General features: G+C 39.1%; 1 protein-coding gene across 8 annotated transcripts in view; it reads right to left on the bottom strand.

Moving 5' to 3' along the window:
• DCLK1 (doublecortin like kinase 1) overlaps positions 1–13738 on the bottom strand; it is a 341902-nt gene that overhangs the window by 28586 nt on the left and 299578 nt on the right. For all 8 annotated transcript variants that reach the window (XM_077868080.1, XM_077868084.1, XM_077868083.1 and 5 more), the window contains 4 exons: positions 11049–11182; positions 9227–9304; positions 8754–8850; positions 6246–6326 (listed from right to left, as the gene is read on the bottom strand). In XM_077868080.1, the coding sequence (XP_077724206.1) occupies positions 6246–6326; positions 8754–8850; positions 9227–9304; positions 11049–11182 (390 nt within the window). The remainder of the gene's footprint in view (positions 1–6245; positions 6327–8753; positions 8851–9226; positions 9305–11048; positions 11183–13738) is intronic.

Here is a 13738-nt window from a genome sequence, read left to right as displayed (position 1 = left end):
TACTACAGCTCTGGAATCCTGTGTAGAAGAGGCAGCAGCAGAGGGCCTGGCTGACACAGGAGGACGTGAAGCTGCACTGGGTCACTGCGGGGTCCTATGATCCACACAGGCAATGTTGAACAGGCTTGGTGCAGATAGAGAACAAATAGTAAAGATTCCATAGGAGCAGCCCTTCCTGACTTACTGAGGGCGATTAATCTCGGGCTGCACCCATCCTGCCATCTCCTCAATTCCCCAGTAGGGGTTCCATCTTAGCCAGAACTTTCCTTTTTCTGACTTTTCTTCCTCCTGCCAATTTCTGAGATAAGTTTGCTTTCTCACCACCCTCAGAAGGGACCTGATTATTATTTCCCTGCTCTGTCCTGGTCCTGATCTCCTGTCAAGACTCTTAGCAACTCTTTTAGATGTTGGGTCCTAAGGGTTCAAGCTTCCAACTTTAAATTCTAGTGAAGGTTTCAGCTTCCCTTGGGTTATTAGTTCATGTTGAAGCAATGAAAGTCCTGAAACAACCTGCACAAGGTGTCAGAGACGCTTCTGACTTCATAAATCTTAAAACATTTCAGTTTTTTTTCCCCAAATGAAATAAGGTGTCTCAGAGAAGGTAGAGAGGGTGGGCATGTGAGTGTCTGCATGCATGCGCACACATGTGCACACACACACACACACACACACCTCACAGCAACTAAAAGTCTGCAGAATTTCTATATAAATTTTGAAGGCTTTGAGCATAATTGGATTAAAAGACAAACAATTGGTTTTGCAGGGACCTAATCTGTACCTGAGGCATACAGATTGATGATGGAGATTTAGCTAACTTACTGTCTTGCATCAATAAAATAAATAGGGCCATTAAAAACATACATTTTTATATATACATCTTTATCACCATTATTCTGAATAGATTGTGTGCCAAAAATGTGCTATGAGTTTTCTAAACGTGACAAACCTGGCAGTATGTTACAAATAGTTATAGTATTATTACCATACGTTCTGGTATGTAGTTTCTGGGAGTAGTTTCTGAAGTTTGACATGGGCTGGTTGTGGTTTGAGGTTAGTGGTTTTTGATTTAGAAATTCCCATCCACCACTTGGCAGAGCATTGCAACTGACAAGAACAAAATTAGTTTGCAAAATGGAAAATGAACTCTCACAGCTGTCTGTAGGAGATCTAGCCTCCTGGTCTCCATTTCTCCAGCGGATGTTGGGGAGCAGCTGTGGGGAGGGATGTGAAGGCTTGGATGTGAAGTCACTCAGTGGAGTGAATTCCCGTCTTTCCTCAGGGAAACCATTCCAGGGGTCATGCCTCCTCCTCCCCTCATGGATTTTTGTTTTTGACTCATGGATCTGGTTTTCAGTCAATTCATTATCCGACTCTATTATTAATAATAATATGTGAATTTATGAGAAGTATGACAGTCTTGAGCAGTTTACTACCAGAATATCCTGATTTAGTTTTAAAAAATCTCTCAAGTACATTAGAGCAGTCTTCAATAGCAGCTCCATTTTGCACCCCAGGGTTTGGCCTTTTGACTCTTGTTAACCATCTCCAGCTGTATGGCACCCAGCACCTTTGACTCTGTTCAGCTTGGGCCTATGCATCCTCTATATCTACAATTCACACTGTACTGGAGGAGAAAATGTGAAGTAAATTAAGCTCTAGCTTGGAGAAAGGAGAGGGTAAGATGCCCAAATAGAAAATGGAATTCCATTTCATCATTTATAATTTATGAATATAAATAGGTGTTTTGTTTATCATTACAGTATCACTGAGGATTCTCTTAATTTCTAACAAATTCTGACAGCACAAGATAAATGCATATAAAGTTTTGTGTGGGGAGAACTGCTTTTTTATTTTTATTTTTTTAAAAAAGATTTTGTTTATTTATTTGACACAGAGAGAGAGAGAGAGAGCATAAGCAGGGGGAGCAAAAGGCAGAAGGAGAAGCAGCCTCCCTGCTAAGCAAGGAGCCCAATGTGGGGTTTGATCCCAGGACCCTGGATCATGACCTGAGCGGAAGGCAGATGCTTAACTGGCTGAGCCACCCAGGTGCCCCAAGAGCTGCTTTTTGTTAGCATGGAATATCTTGGTAGATTATCCAGGCTCTTATTTTGTCTTCTCTTTTTCTTTATTCTTTTTGAATATCTTGGCTTAGTAATATTTATTTATTATTTATTTACTTATTTACTCATTTACTTATGTATTTATGTATTTATGTATTTATTTATTTATTTATTTATTTATTTATTTATTTTAGCAGCATCTCCTTAAAAAGAGTAGATTGGCGAGAAAAATGAAATAAAATAAAATTTAAAGGCCAGGGAGGTGATAGGAAGTCTTGAATTGGCTAACTACCTACATTTGACTTATTTAAACCAATCCTTCCCACCAGGACAGAGGTTCTCAATCTTGGTTTCACACTCTAATGGCCTGGGACCTTTTAAAATTCATGATGCCTGCCTAGATGCTGGTGCAGACCAATTAAATCGGAATCTCTAGGGACAAAATCCAGGCATAAGACCTTGTTCTAGAAACTCCATTGAGCTTTATGCTAGAGACTTCTCTGAGGCTCAGTTTCCTCATCAATAAAATCAGAAAAATAACTGGAAGTAAAACATAAACTGATAGAATTGTAGCATTCAGATGGACCTTTACCCTAGTATCAGGTGAATAACATGGGATACAGTAGGTCAACACTTTGAAAATAAAAATATAATAATAGTAATACTTTTGGGATATTATAATGGTGATATTTAACCCTATTTAAGAATTTTGGGTGCTATGTCAATTATGTTTATGTCAATTACATTTACCACTAACCTATCTTTCCTATTAACAAAGTGTTGTTTGGGGGAAAGTGACTCCACCTTCTTCCAAATGTCTGGAATGATCAAGATGTATTAATGCCTTTTTCAGCCTCCTATGTCCCTAAATTCTGTGGTTCTCCACCAGATGAGTACTAAGGTATATCAACTTAAGCCAAAACAATTCCTGTTGGTATCCTGCAGCCATGGTAGAGGTAACAGGTGTGATACTAAAGAAGACAACAGAGCAGATAATGCACACCCTATCTATATGGAGCTGGGGATACACTAATGGAATTTTTCGGGAGATGAGAAGGTTCTCCTTCTTAATCAAACTTCTTATACACCAACATCCATCAAAGTTTATATTTCATCAGCACATAGCAACAGATGACAGAGTCGTTGCCTGTCTCAGACCCAAACTCTCTACATATCTATCAAGTACACAGTACTTGTGCTTAAAGACTATCCTCTCAGACCCTTCAAATATATATTCCTTTCTACATCCTCATTACAACTCAAGAGGCTGATTCTATTATCTTTAGTTCACAGACACAAAAACAGGTTCAATGGAGTGAAATGACTGTCCCAAGGTTACAACAGGAGGGTGAGTTGATGCTCCTTCTGGAAGCCCACATTCCTCTGCTAGACACCTGGCTGCACACTGATGCTGCTTTTGTCCATCTGGTTTGCTAGAGCAATCCACTGAGACACCTTGCTCATGACTCTTTCGATAACATAGCAGAGGCCCAGAACACTAAGGAGCACGGTGGGATTCCCACCCAGAATGAATGAAAAAATGAGTCTGGAGTAAGGTTAAAACAAGTGATTTTTGTTGACTAGGTTTTCTGATTCTATTGTTCTACTCTATGTTTCATAAGAGACTCCCTTTTCAATTCCAAGGGCACCAAGTTGAAAAGGTCACTATATGAGCAACAGACAAAATTAGGACAAATGAGAGTCAGGAAATGCTCTCTGATGACTTCCTCAGGGCTCAGATAATTATTATTACCTCTTTCCCCCTTAGGTAGAGTCCTCAGCAGTGATCAGATAATTTGATCGCCAAATGCAAAATGTCTTGTTAAATGGACTTCCGTTTAAATGCCTAATTTATTTATTTTGATTGGTTGGTTGTTCATTTGTTGCACTTGGAGACCTTGACAAATACTAAATGCTGGCTGTGAAAGCTTATATGTGGTTTTTCATTTATGTTTTTGAGACAATAATCATTTTTCTGATTTAGTTACTACATAAATAAAATTTCAAAAGTTAAGCAATCATTTCATACATTTCGGGTTTTTTGTTTTTTTTTTTAAGTTTCTGCTAACATCAATATACATCAATATTTTTTCCCTTAGAATCTAAGATCCGTTAGAATTATATAAAGGGTATATTTTAGTTTTAAATCTCCTAGATAATTCCTTAAGTGTTTATCCCTGCTTTTAGGAAATGTCTTTAGGGAATCTGAGAGGGAAAACTAAAATGACAGCAGAAGTCCATGTTTTAGAGGGAGTGGTGGAGCCTAATTACCAGAAAAGTGAGACCATGTGTAAAAATGTGTACAAAGCAGGTTGAGAAGGCAGAAAGTTACTGCTGATACATGTACATGCCTTCTAAGGAGGATCCTAGGAGCAACCTAGTTTTTCAAAAGTAAAAGCCAAAACCTTCCTAATTTTGTTTCTTTATCCCACAGAGTTGGGATATATATGGATATAGGGTTATTTGGTTTGGAATCAGGTTATGGCTGTTTTCAATTGCATTACAGTCCCCTCAAATATATAGACAAACTTGCTCACATCCACAAAGTTATCTTAAAACTAATATGCATATCCTGCTGGAGCTGGCTCTGCCGGACATCTCCTTTCCAGCCTCCTTCAGGATGGAGCTCTGATCTCCTCCTCTAGTATATATCCTGTATAGGACCCCTGTTCCTACACAGAGGCTAGCTGGGGTAGCCCTTCCCCCACTGTCCTGTGACTGGTTGTATCAGAGCTTCCAGAGGGTGGACTTGGCAGGCAGTGGTCCTCTGATGAGAATGTATTTAAAAATCTAAAATGGCTATTTGCAACCTATGCAATCTCTTTCCTTTATGGCTCTTTGTGAGCCTTCAAAGGCCATGTTTCAAACTCAGATTTTCTGGCTTATTCTATGTGGTCATAATCTCACTGATTCTAGTGCTACCATGCAGTTTGACAATTTGTAGATCATGGGCTTTTAAGCAGCATGTAGATCAATCAGAACCAACTGCTGCCACCAATAAAGGCTGCATGCAGCTGGTCTGTGCCTCTTTCTCCCAGCATATCTAAGGGAAAGGTGCCATGACCTAGGTAAGTTACTTTGGAGACATTGCTAACTTGTATGAACAGTCATTATAACGATATGATATATACATGCATTCTTTTGCAATATTCGTGGTGCTTTCACATATAACAAAGGACAGGTAGATATAATGTGGTGCATAGGAATTTAAAGCAAATGGACTTGGAGTGAGGATACCTAGCTGCAAATTTTGGCTCCATGATAAACTTTGCTACTTCGGGCAAGTCACTTGCCATAGCCTCAGTCTCTGCATCTGTAAAATGGGTATAATAATACCCACTCTGCCTATCTTGAACACTGATTATTAGGCTTACATGAGATGTTTCCTAACTTTTCTCACTTCCTAGAAAAGGATAGTTTTTGTTTAGCAACCTGGGGTAAATGAAAAGGTTTTGAGGCTGGAGATGATCACTCCCAGACTCTAGCTGCCCTGCCTGACTATCCCAACGGCTGAGGGTATTAATGTCTTTACATATTTGTACATCAATGGGGAAGCTCTGCTCTATGAAAATATTTAAACAAACCTTCGCTGTATATCTATGCACATTCATATTCAACATTCATAAACATGTACCATGTATTATGAGACTCTAGTACTCAAGTAGCAGCAGCAGCAGCATCTGGGAACTTTTAGAAATTCAGAGCCTCACATCTACTGCATTAAAATCTGCATTTTATTAAGATCCTCAGGTAACTTGTGAGCATATTCAAGATTGAGAAGTCCTGTGCCAGAGTACCTCAAGCCTTATGTGGAGACCCTTGGGTCAACTGTATTTTTGGTAGGAATAACGCAAAAGCAGTACTGACTCAGAAAATCTGCTCTTATTGATGTATTCAGAATGCAGGATGGGGGACAGAGGGTAGCATCCATGTGCATGCACCTCCCCAGTCAGAAGGTAGTCCCATCTGAATCAAATGAAATGCTCTGTTCCAGGGACCATGAGAGTGCACATCGGCACAGCTACATCAGAGGCCCTCTGAGACCCCCTAACCATTTTGGCATGTTTGAGAGGGAGGAACAAACACAAACACAACAGTTGACAAAGGAGACAGCATCATGAGGAAATCTGCAATTTTAAAAGGGAATGTTAGGAGTCAGTACAGGGAAAGGAGGAAGTCACTTACATTAACCCAGGGATGCTCAAGGACCTGCACAGCCGAAAATCGCTGATCCACGTTGACCAACAACATCATGGTGATGAGCTCCTGTGGAAGGCAAATGTTTGATCCCGTTTGTCTAATTTTTGTGGCAAAAATCTGAGCGTGCAGCCATACTCTTTTAGTTTGGAAAAGCTCTAAATCTTAAATATATCAACTCAACTTACCCACAGCCACACCTTTAGAAGTCAAAGGAAAGGTGAATACTTAGAATTATAAATCAATTGCTTAGAATTGAAAGAAAAAAAAAGAAAGAAAGGAATATTAGAATAAATTTCATTAAAGTGTAGTTAGTAGAGAAGAAATCAGTTACACAAGTTAAAGAATTAATATCCCTTTCTCTGTCTAGAATTTTGTGCTTTATTAGCAGATTTCTAAGTTTAATATAGAAATCTGTTACATGGAAAAATTAGAGAGGAAGATAAACCATGAGAGACTCCTAGCTCTGGGAAACAAAGAAAGGGTTGCAGAAGGGGAGGTGGGTGGAGGGATGGGGTAACTGGGTGACGGGCACTAAGGAAGGCACTTGATGGGATGAGCACTGGGTGTTATACTATATGTTGGCAAATTGAATTTAAATAAAATATTTTAAAAATAAATTAAAAAGATAAAACTAAAAAAAATAAATCTGTTAAACTTGCTTCAAAAATTTCCACATCAATCAATGCCAATAAAATGGAACTATTAAGAGGCAGATGAGTGCCTGAGATTGGTGCTGAGATTAATGAGACTTCCTATGAGCTCAAAATGATTGGGACCAGGAAAGCACAGATTGAGTTTTAATGATGAGTCTGTCTTACATGTGTCCACTTTGGATTAGAAGTTCCCATGTAACAAAATGGTTAGATATGTGTTATCCAGGTCCTTACATTCACGGGGTCTGAGTATCATTCCATGATGGAGATGATTTATTTCCACTGATGTAGAGATTCTTCCTTAAAGTTCTCATTATGTTCTTCTCCCACTTCAGACTCCTTTGTGCAAGAAGGCATTCATTCCCTTTTCAACCTGGGCCAGAACTTATTAGAGCAACTGTGTTCTGTGATGCCCTTTGCCAGGGTACATGGGGGTATGGGAAGGAGATGGTCCTGTGTGTCAATGACTTTGAGCCCTCTTATTATGTGATGACAGCACTGAGGTAGATAGGTTCCTGAAGAGATTGCTCACAGGCAAATACACCTCTACCCCACAATATGATAGGACCACCCCATCTCCTTTCACCCTGCTGCCTTTCTTCTGACACTTCTCTCAACTCCTCTACATTTTCCTAGGCCTAGAGGTAGCTAGAGGTCCTGGACAGCTGAAGAAAATGAAAGCTTTGGACCCAATGTGGATCATTTTCCATGGAAAGTGGCCAGGCAGAAAAAGTCAGATTTTAAATTGAACTCACACTCAGGAATGGAGAAGGTAAAGGGATGCTGAATAATCAAGAGTCAATTATTTCTCAACATCATTTTTTTAAAAATTTAAGTCAATGCTTAGAGATGTAAGTTTAAGGAAACATTTAAAAAGTTTTCTTTCTTTTTTTTTAAGATTTTATTTATTTATTCATGAGAGACACAGAGAAGGGCAGAGACACAGGCAGAGGAGAAGCAGGCTCTATGCATGGAGCTCAATGTGGGACTCAATCCTAGGACTCCAGGATCATGCCCTGAGCTGAAGGAAGACACTCTATACTGCTGAGCCATCCAGGTGCCCCAAAAAGTTTTCTTTTTTAAGTTCCACTAGTATCTCCATGTGAGATTTTTACAGTTTTCTTTTTCTCTTATTCATTCATTATAATACATGTTAAACACCAGTTATATATTGGTCACTGCACAGGCATTGATGATACACCAATAAACCAAATACACAAAATTCCTGGTCTTGATGAAATGTGTGCTTTAGAGGGGAGAATCAGAAAATAAAAAAATAAAAATAAAAATAAATAAAGAAAATAAACAACATAAGATGTATCCACCTGTCTGTATCTACCCATCTAGAAAGGTAGATAGATAAATGTAATTAGATGGTATACCAGATGGACATGTGGGTGTAAGTGCTATAGAGAAAAATAAAGCAAGTGAGGAAGATAAGGTGAGCTAGGTAGGTTAAAGAGCTGCAGTTGAAAAGAAGGTGGTCTGGGAAGCTTCCCCTGAGAGGATGAAATTGAGTCGAGACCCAAGCAAGGTAAAGCCACAAGCTATGCTGAAATCTAAGGCGGCCTGGTATGGGCCAGGTGTAGCAAGAGGCTATAGTAATGTAACTGGAGTGGCAACAGCAAGTGAGAAGGCCGGGGAAACAGAGGCACTTGGGATGGCTACAAACAGATGATTTGATGATCCTGATCTCTTGGAAAACCTAGTAATTATAACCAAAATGGACAGAAATCGCATTTAAAATATCATTAGGTCTTTTTGCATAAAACGAATCAAAATTAATAATTGCATTAATACACACCGGCTGTAAGGAAAAGGAAAGGCACTGGAAACCTACCTTTGCCGAGTCAGAAACGTTATCCCAGTACGGAGAAGGAAAGTCCACTTGTCCCATCAAAATCTGATCGAAAAGCACCTCCTGGTCGTCACCACTTCTGTTCAGGTGAACAACAACAAGGAAAAAAACAGCACTAAAATGTCAACTCAGGGTATGTCTCTTCATTCTTATGCATTAGAGCCCTTCCTTTCCCCATAAATGTGTAAAATGTGTGTTTTTAAGCAATTCAAAATGTCAATATGGAACTGTTTTGGACAATTAGGAAAGAATGAGTTTTTAAATTATATGAGGAAGATTTATGGAAGGCATGTAAATGAGCATGTACAACATAGAAAAAATAACAGGTGCTGGAAGTGAAGTTCTTATTATGTTCCTTTCCTGCTTCAGGCTCCTTTGTGCAAGAAAGGAGAATGGATCACTCAGAGAATGCAGAAATGCTTTGTCGGTGCTGAATAAAAGATTACTGCCCATACCCACGGAATGGAGGGAAACCGCACAGCAGGATGTAAGTGATTACACCAGCTGCCCAGATGTCCACCTTGAGGCCATATCTGGAAAAGTAAGTGATGTTAGAGTTAGCAAAAGTCAGGCCAGGACAAATTATGGGGCATGGTAAAATAGATGACTCTTCTATCCTAATCCAAAAACCAAATGAAACAAAATTTAAAAACTCAACAGCAAACACTAAACTAAAACCCACTGGCTAAACAGAATTCAAGGGAAGAGTAATAAAAGAGAGAGAGAGACTAAGACAAATGAATAAAAATTGAAGTAAAGCATGGCTAAAGATCATATCTAAGTATCAGTGAGAAGTTTCATCAAAAAGGTTATCAATTCAAGTCAGATCAATTTTAAGATAGTGATGGACCCTTGAAATGAAGTCTCTGATTTTAGAAATAATAATTACGAATAGGACATTTTTTGATTTGTGAAGCACTGACATACAATATCTTATGCTGTTTTTCCAACCACTCTTTACATTACATAGATAAGTACTATCACCTATTCCATAGAGGAGAAAACCAAGAATCAGAGGGGTAAGTAGTTTTGCTCAAGATGGTGGCAGAGCTGGGTTCCAACCAGGGTCTCCAAGAGCCCAATTCAATCCTCTTGCTACCCTGGGCCCTCCCTCACAGCAGACTGTCAGAGTATTCACAGTAATAAACCAGAAAGTGTAGCTATGCTGAAGGCAGCACCCTCTGAGGAATGTCAGACAAGGTTACAGGTGTGGGCTCCCAAATCACTCAAATTTGACAAATAAAAAAGTCCTTATCACCCCACATCCCACTTCGGGATTTCCTGATTGGCATTCCCTTCTCATCTATTCTGTTTCTCTGCCTTTCTGGTCTATGGTCAAGCAGAAAAACTATCTCCAACAGGTCTCAGTGAAATATACCACCTAGACTCCTAGGTCTGGGTTGGTGCTACTAATTGAGGGGGAAAAGTAGGGCCATCTCCCCTTGCTGTACTACCCTTCCCCAGTCCTTCTGCGGGGGGGCGGGGGGTAGTGCTTCAGAACTTTGCCTCTGACCCTTGGTAAGAAATAGAGCTGTATCCGGAAGGAGCCCTTTATTCACACAGCCTTGAGCTCAAATGCTGATTCAACCACTATCTAGTCATGAGCTTCCATGATACCCAGCCATCGCAGTGAGATTATTCATGTACAAAATGGGAATCATACCATCTACTGAGAGAGTAAAAATCAAGTAAAGGACCTTAAGGCCTGGCAGACAGTAGGTACTTCGTAAATGTTAGCCCACTCACCTTCTCCCCACATTCTAGAGATTTTCATTCATCTAATACTGCTGCACACAGAAACCTGAAAACTCCCAGTGGCCCTCTGATGCCTAAGGGTGTTTGTACTGCACAATCAATGGACCGCCAAGAGAGCCAAATGAGAGTGGGACAGGAGAATAAGGACAGCTGAGAGAAAAAAACCACAGGAGACTGTAATCACCACACACAGCAGTGTCTGTTTCTTTTATCCAAAAGCGAGTTAATTACCATCGCTATATGTTTCTCTGTTAGTCCGAACATTTCTTACTCTGGGGTTAATAACTGCTGTTCCACCTTTAACAAAGGCCGCATGGAAGCCTTGAACAAGATTGCCGTAATTGGCAACTTGATTGGAGAAACAGAGAAAATGGCTCTCACTTTAAAGTTTAGAAAAAAAAAAGTGAAAGAAATCTGATAGCTAATTCTGTCTTGATGGGACAGAGCTGTTTTCTCCTGTTCTTGAAGCAGACTAGTTCTTTGGCAAGCACAGCACTCCAATAAACCAATGGAAGCCTTTACCCAGTCTCCGCGATGATTTCTGGAGCCACATATGTTGGGGTGCCACAGACTGTGTACAGGGGGCCATCGACAATGGTGGCCAGACCAAAGTCACCCAGCTTCAGCGATTTGCTACCATCTTGGTGTTCATATACCTAAAGTAAAAGGAAAGAGTGAACTCGCCTTATGACCAAGAGCTCAAAAGCTCTTTTTTGAAGAAATGAGGGGCTTTGAGGCTTAAATTTAAGGTATTTATCACAAAGTGAAAAAAAAAGAAAACAGGCAGTTATGCAATGATATACATACAAGAATATCTTTTTTTAAAGATTACTGCAGAATTGGAAACATGGTGAACAGCCAGCAAATGGAAATTCAATAATAAATGACAGTACGTTGATATAGTGGGATGCTACAGGACCATTAATGTGGTGATGTGGGTTTATATTTATTGAAATAAATTATTTGGGGGAACTAAGGACAGATTTCAGACTGGTTTGCATAAAATGTGTATTAAAGAAAAAATACATGCAAAGAAAAATGTCTGAAAGAACACAATGTTAGTGTGTCTGTCTCTGGGTGGAGGATTATGGGAGATTTTTTCTTTTGGCTTATCTGTATTTAATGTTTTCTACAATTAAAATTGATTTGTGTAATACAATGAAACATAGAAAGTCTCTAGTGCAGTACCTCCAATTTATGAAAATAATTACCTCTCTGTTTTAATATGTAAGAAGCTTTAAAAATATAGTTTTTTAGTAATTGAACAAAAAAACTACATGTATATTAAAATACTTTATATTCAGTGGCCCACATTTCCAACAAAACCTATTTACATTTTTTTTATTAATAATTGAAAGGGATATTAACATTTCATTTCACCTGAGGCAATTTAGAAAGATTTATCAGGTGCAGAGTCAGCATTCTGTCCAGGTTTCCTTATTAAGGCAGTAAAAATCTCCAGTCCTTCACCCAACAAATCAAGAAAAGGATGCATGTGACCATAGGCAAGTATTTATACCACTTTAATTCCAGCCCATGATCAAACCAAATGGGTCTGCTCTAAAAAGTATCCCAAACAACTTCTACTATTTCAAAGAAAAGATCAAAGGGCATTCAGGATTCTAATTCAGTGTCCTCCATTGGAATCAATAAGATAAAACCACAGTAAAAAGCTAGTATTCCCAGCAAAGGCAGTCACCAGGAGATGCCTTGAGGAAATAGTGAAGTTTTCCATGTACATCAAAATAATCCAGCTAGCAAGCTGAAGCCTGCATGTTCTTCTGTTGCTGCCTTGTGATCATCTGAACTTGATACAACAGCCTGAACCTCTTGCACAGCAAGACACATCTCCACACATCAGGAGCGCCACTACTGTTCACACTCCACGTCACCCTTTCTTTGGAAAAAGTAGATTAACTTCTCAGTTCTCTGCAGCATAAAGTGCAGATGTTTGGCCAGCTAAGTGGCAGTATCAGCAATGGTCATTTGGATCTAACTGTTTTGGCAGGGGCAGGGAGTCAGATCTTTCCTTCTGGAGAGACTGTGTCTTTTCTGGGCAAAAAAATAATATATATATATATTCTTTTACCTTTCTTCACACTCAGAACATGGAGTCTTCTCCTTAAGGGCTTGACCTGCATCTAGTTTAGGCTCTTGGGCAGGTGTCCAGAGGCTTGCGGGGTCACCTGCATTTAGGCTGTTAGGGCAAAGACAGCTGTGTGTCCTTCATTGATGTGGCTTTGCCCAGTTGTCATGTGGGACGGACACTATCCTCTCTCCTTTAACAAAGCAGCTCTCCAGCCCAGCAGTGGGAGTAAGTCTGAGTGAGGGACTCCGAGGCATTAGAGCTGCAAAACACAATCTCATTCCCAGCCTAAATGTTCTCTGGCAAAAGAAATTTCTAAATCATAGTCTGAGCACCTCAGCCATTCTGGTCATCCAAGTGACAAGCAAATGTTTTTCATGAACAGAAACCTGAGATGGAAACATCTAGAAGATCATCTAGTTTATTTCCCAAAGAGAGAATTGTTTACTTCCCTAATTCCATTTTGTTAGCAATAACCTTTCTAAAATGCAAAATAAACTCTCACTTTGATGTTCTGTTAGGTCCAAACATCCATAGTTCGTGTTTTATGAGTTTGTGCAGATTTCAATTTACACAACTCCATTTACACAGGAATTTTGTGGTTTTTCTCTAAACATACTATCTATTATCACCTAACTTTATTCAAAAGTTGGATGAAAGAAGATGTTGGCAGATCCAGTCATAAGTCACATTTTGGTTCTGAATATGAACATGTATTTCTCCTACACCTAGCAAAGGTTTTATTTTTGAGCCTCTACATCTTACTTAATAGGAATTCCATCTCATATGCAGCCATATGCCAGTTATATTTAATATACTGAGCAACAAAGTTCAAAGTTTCAATAACTAAGGGGAAAAAAGCACGAAAAAAAAATCTTATCTAAACTAAGAAAATTAGGATTACATAAAAGTAATGACTCTTTTAAACAAACCAACAGTATTAAATAAAACACACAGAATCTATCATTTTAATGTTCTTTTTATCTCTGACACTTCCACAACGTTTTTGCTTTGAAAAAACATAGAATTTTCATGAACATAAAGAAGTTAACTTGATGCTTATGATAGACAATACGAGAGACAAAGCCCTAATCCATGTAATTGAAAACATTTCTAGACACAACGA

This window comes from Canis aureus, chromosome 24 (assembly GCF_053574225.1).
Source record: "Canis aureus isolate CA01 chromosome 24, VMU_Caureus_v.1.0, whole genome shotgun sequence".
Lineage (NCBI taxonomy): Eukaryota > Metazoa > Chordata > Mammalia > Carnivora > Canidae > Canis > Canis aureus.
The sequence above is the reverse complement of the archived record's forward strand: the minus strand, read 5'-3'. Positions and strand labels throughout refer to the sequence as shown.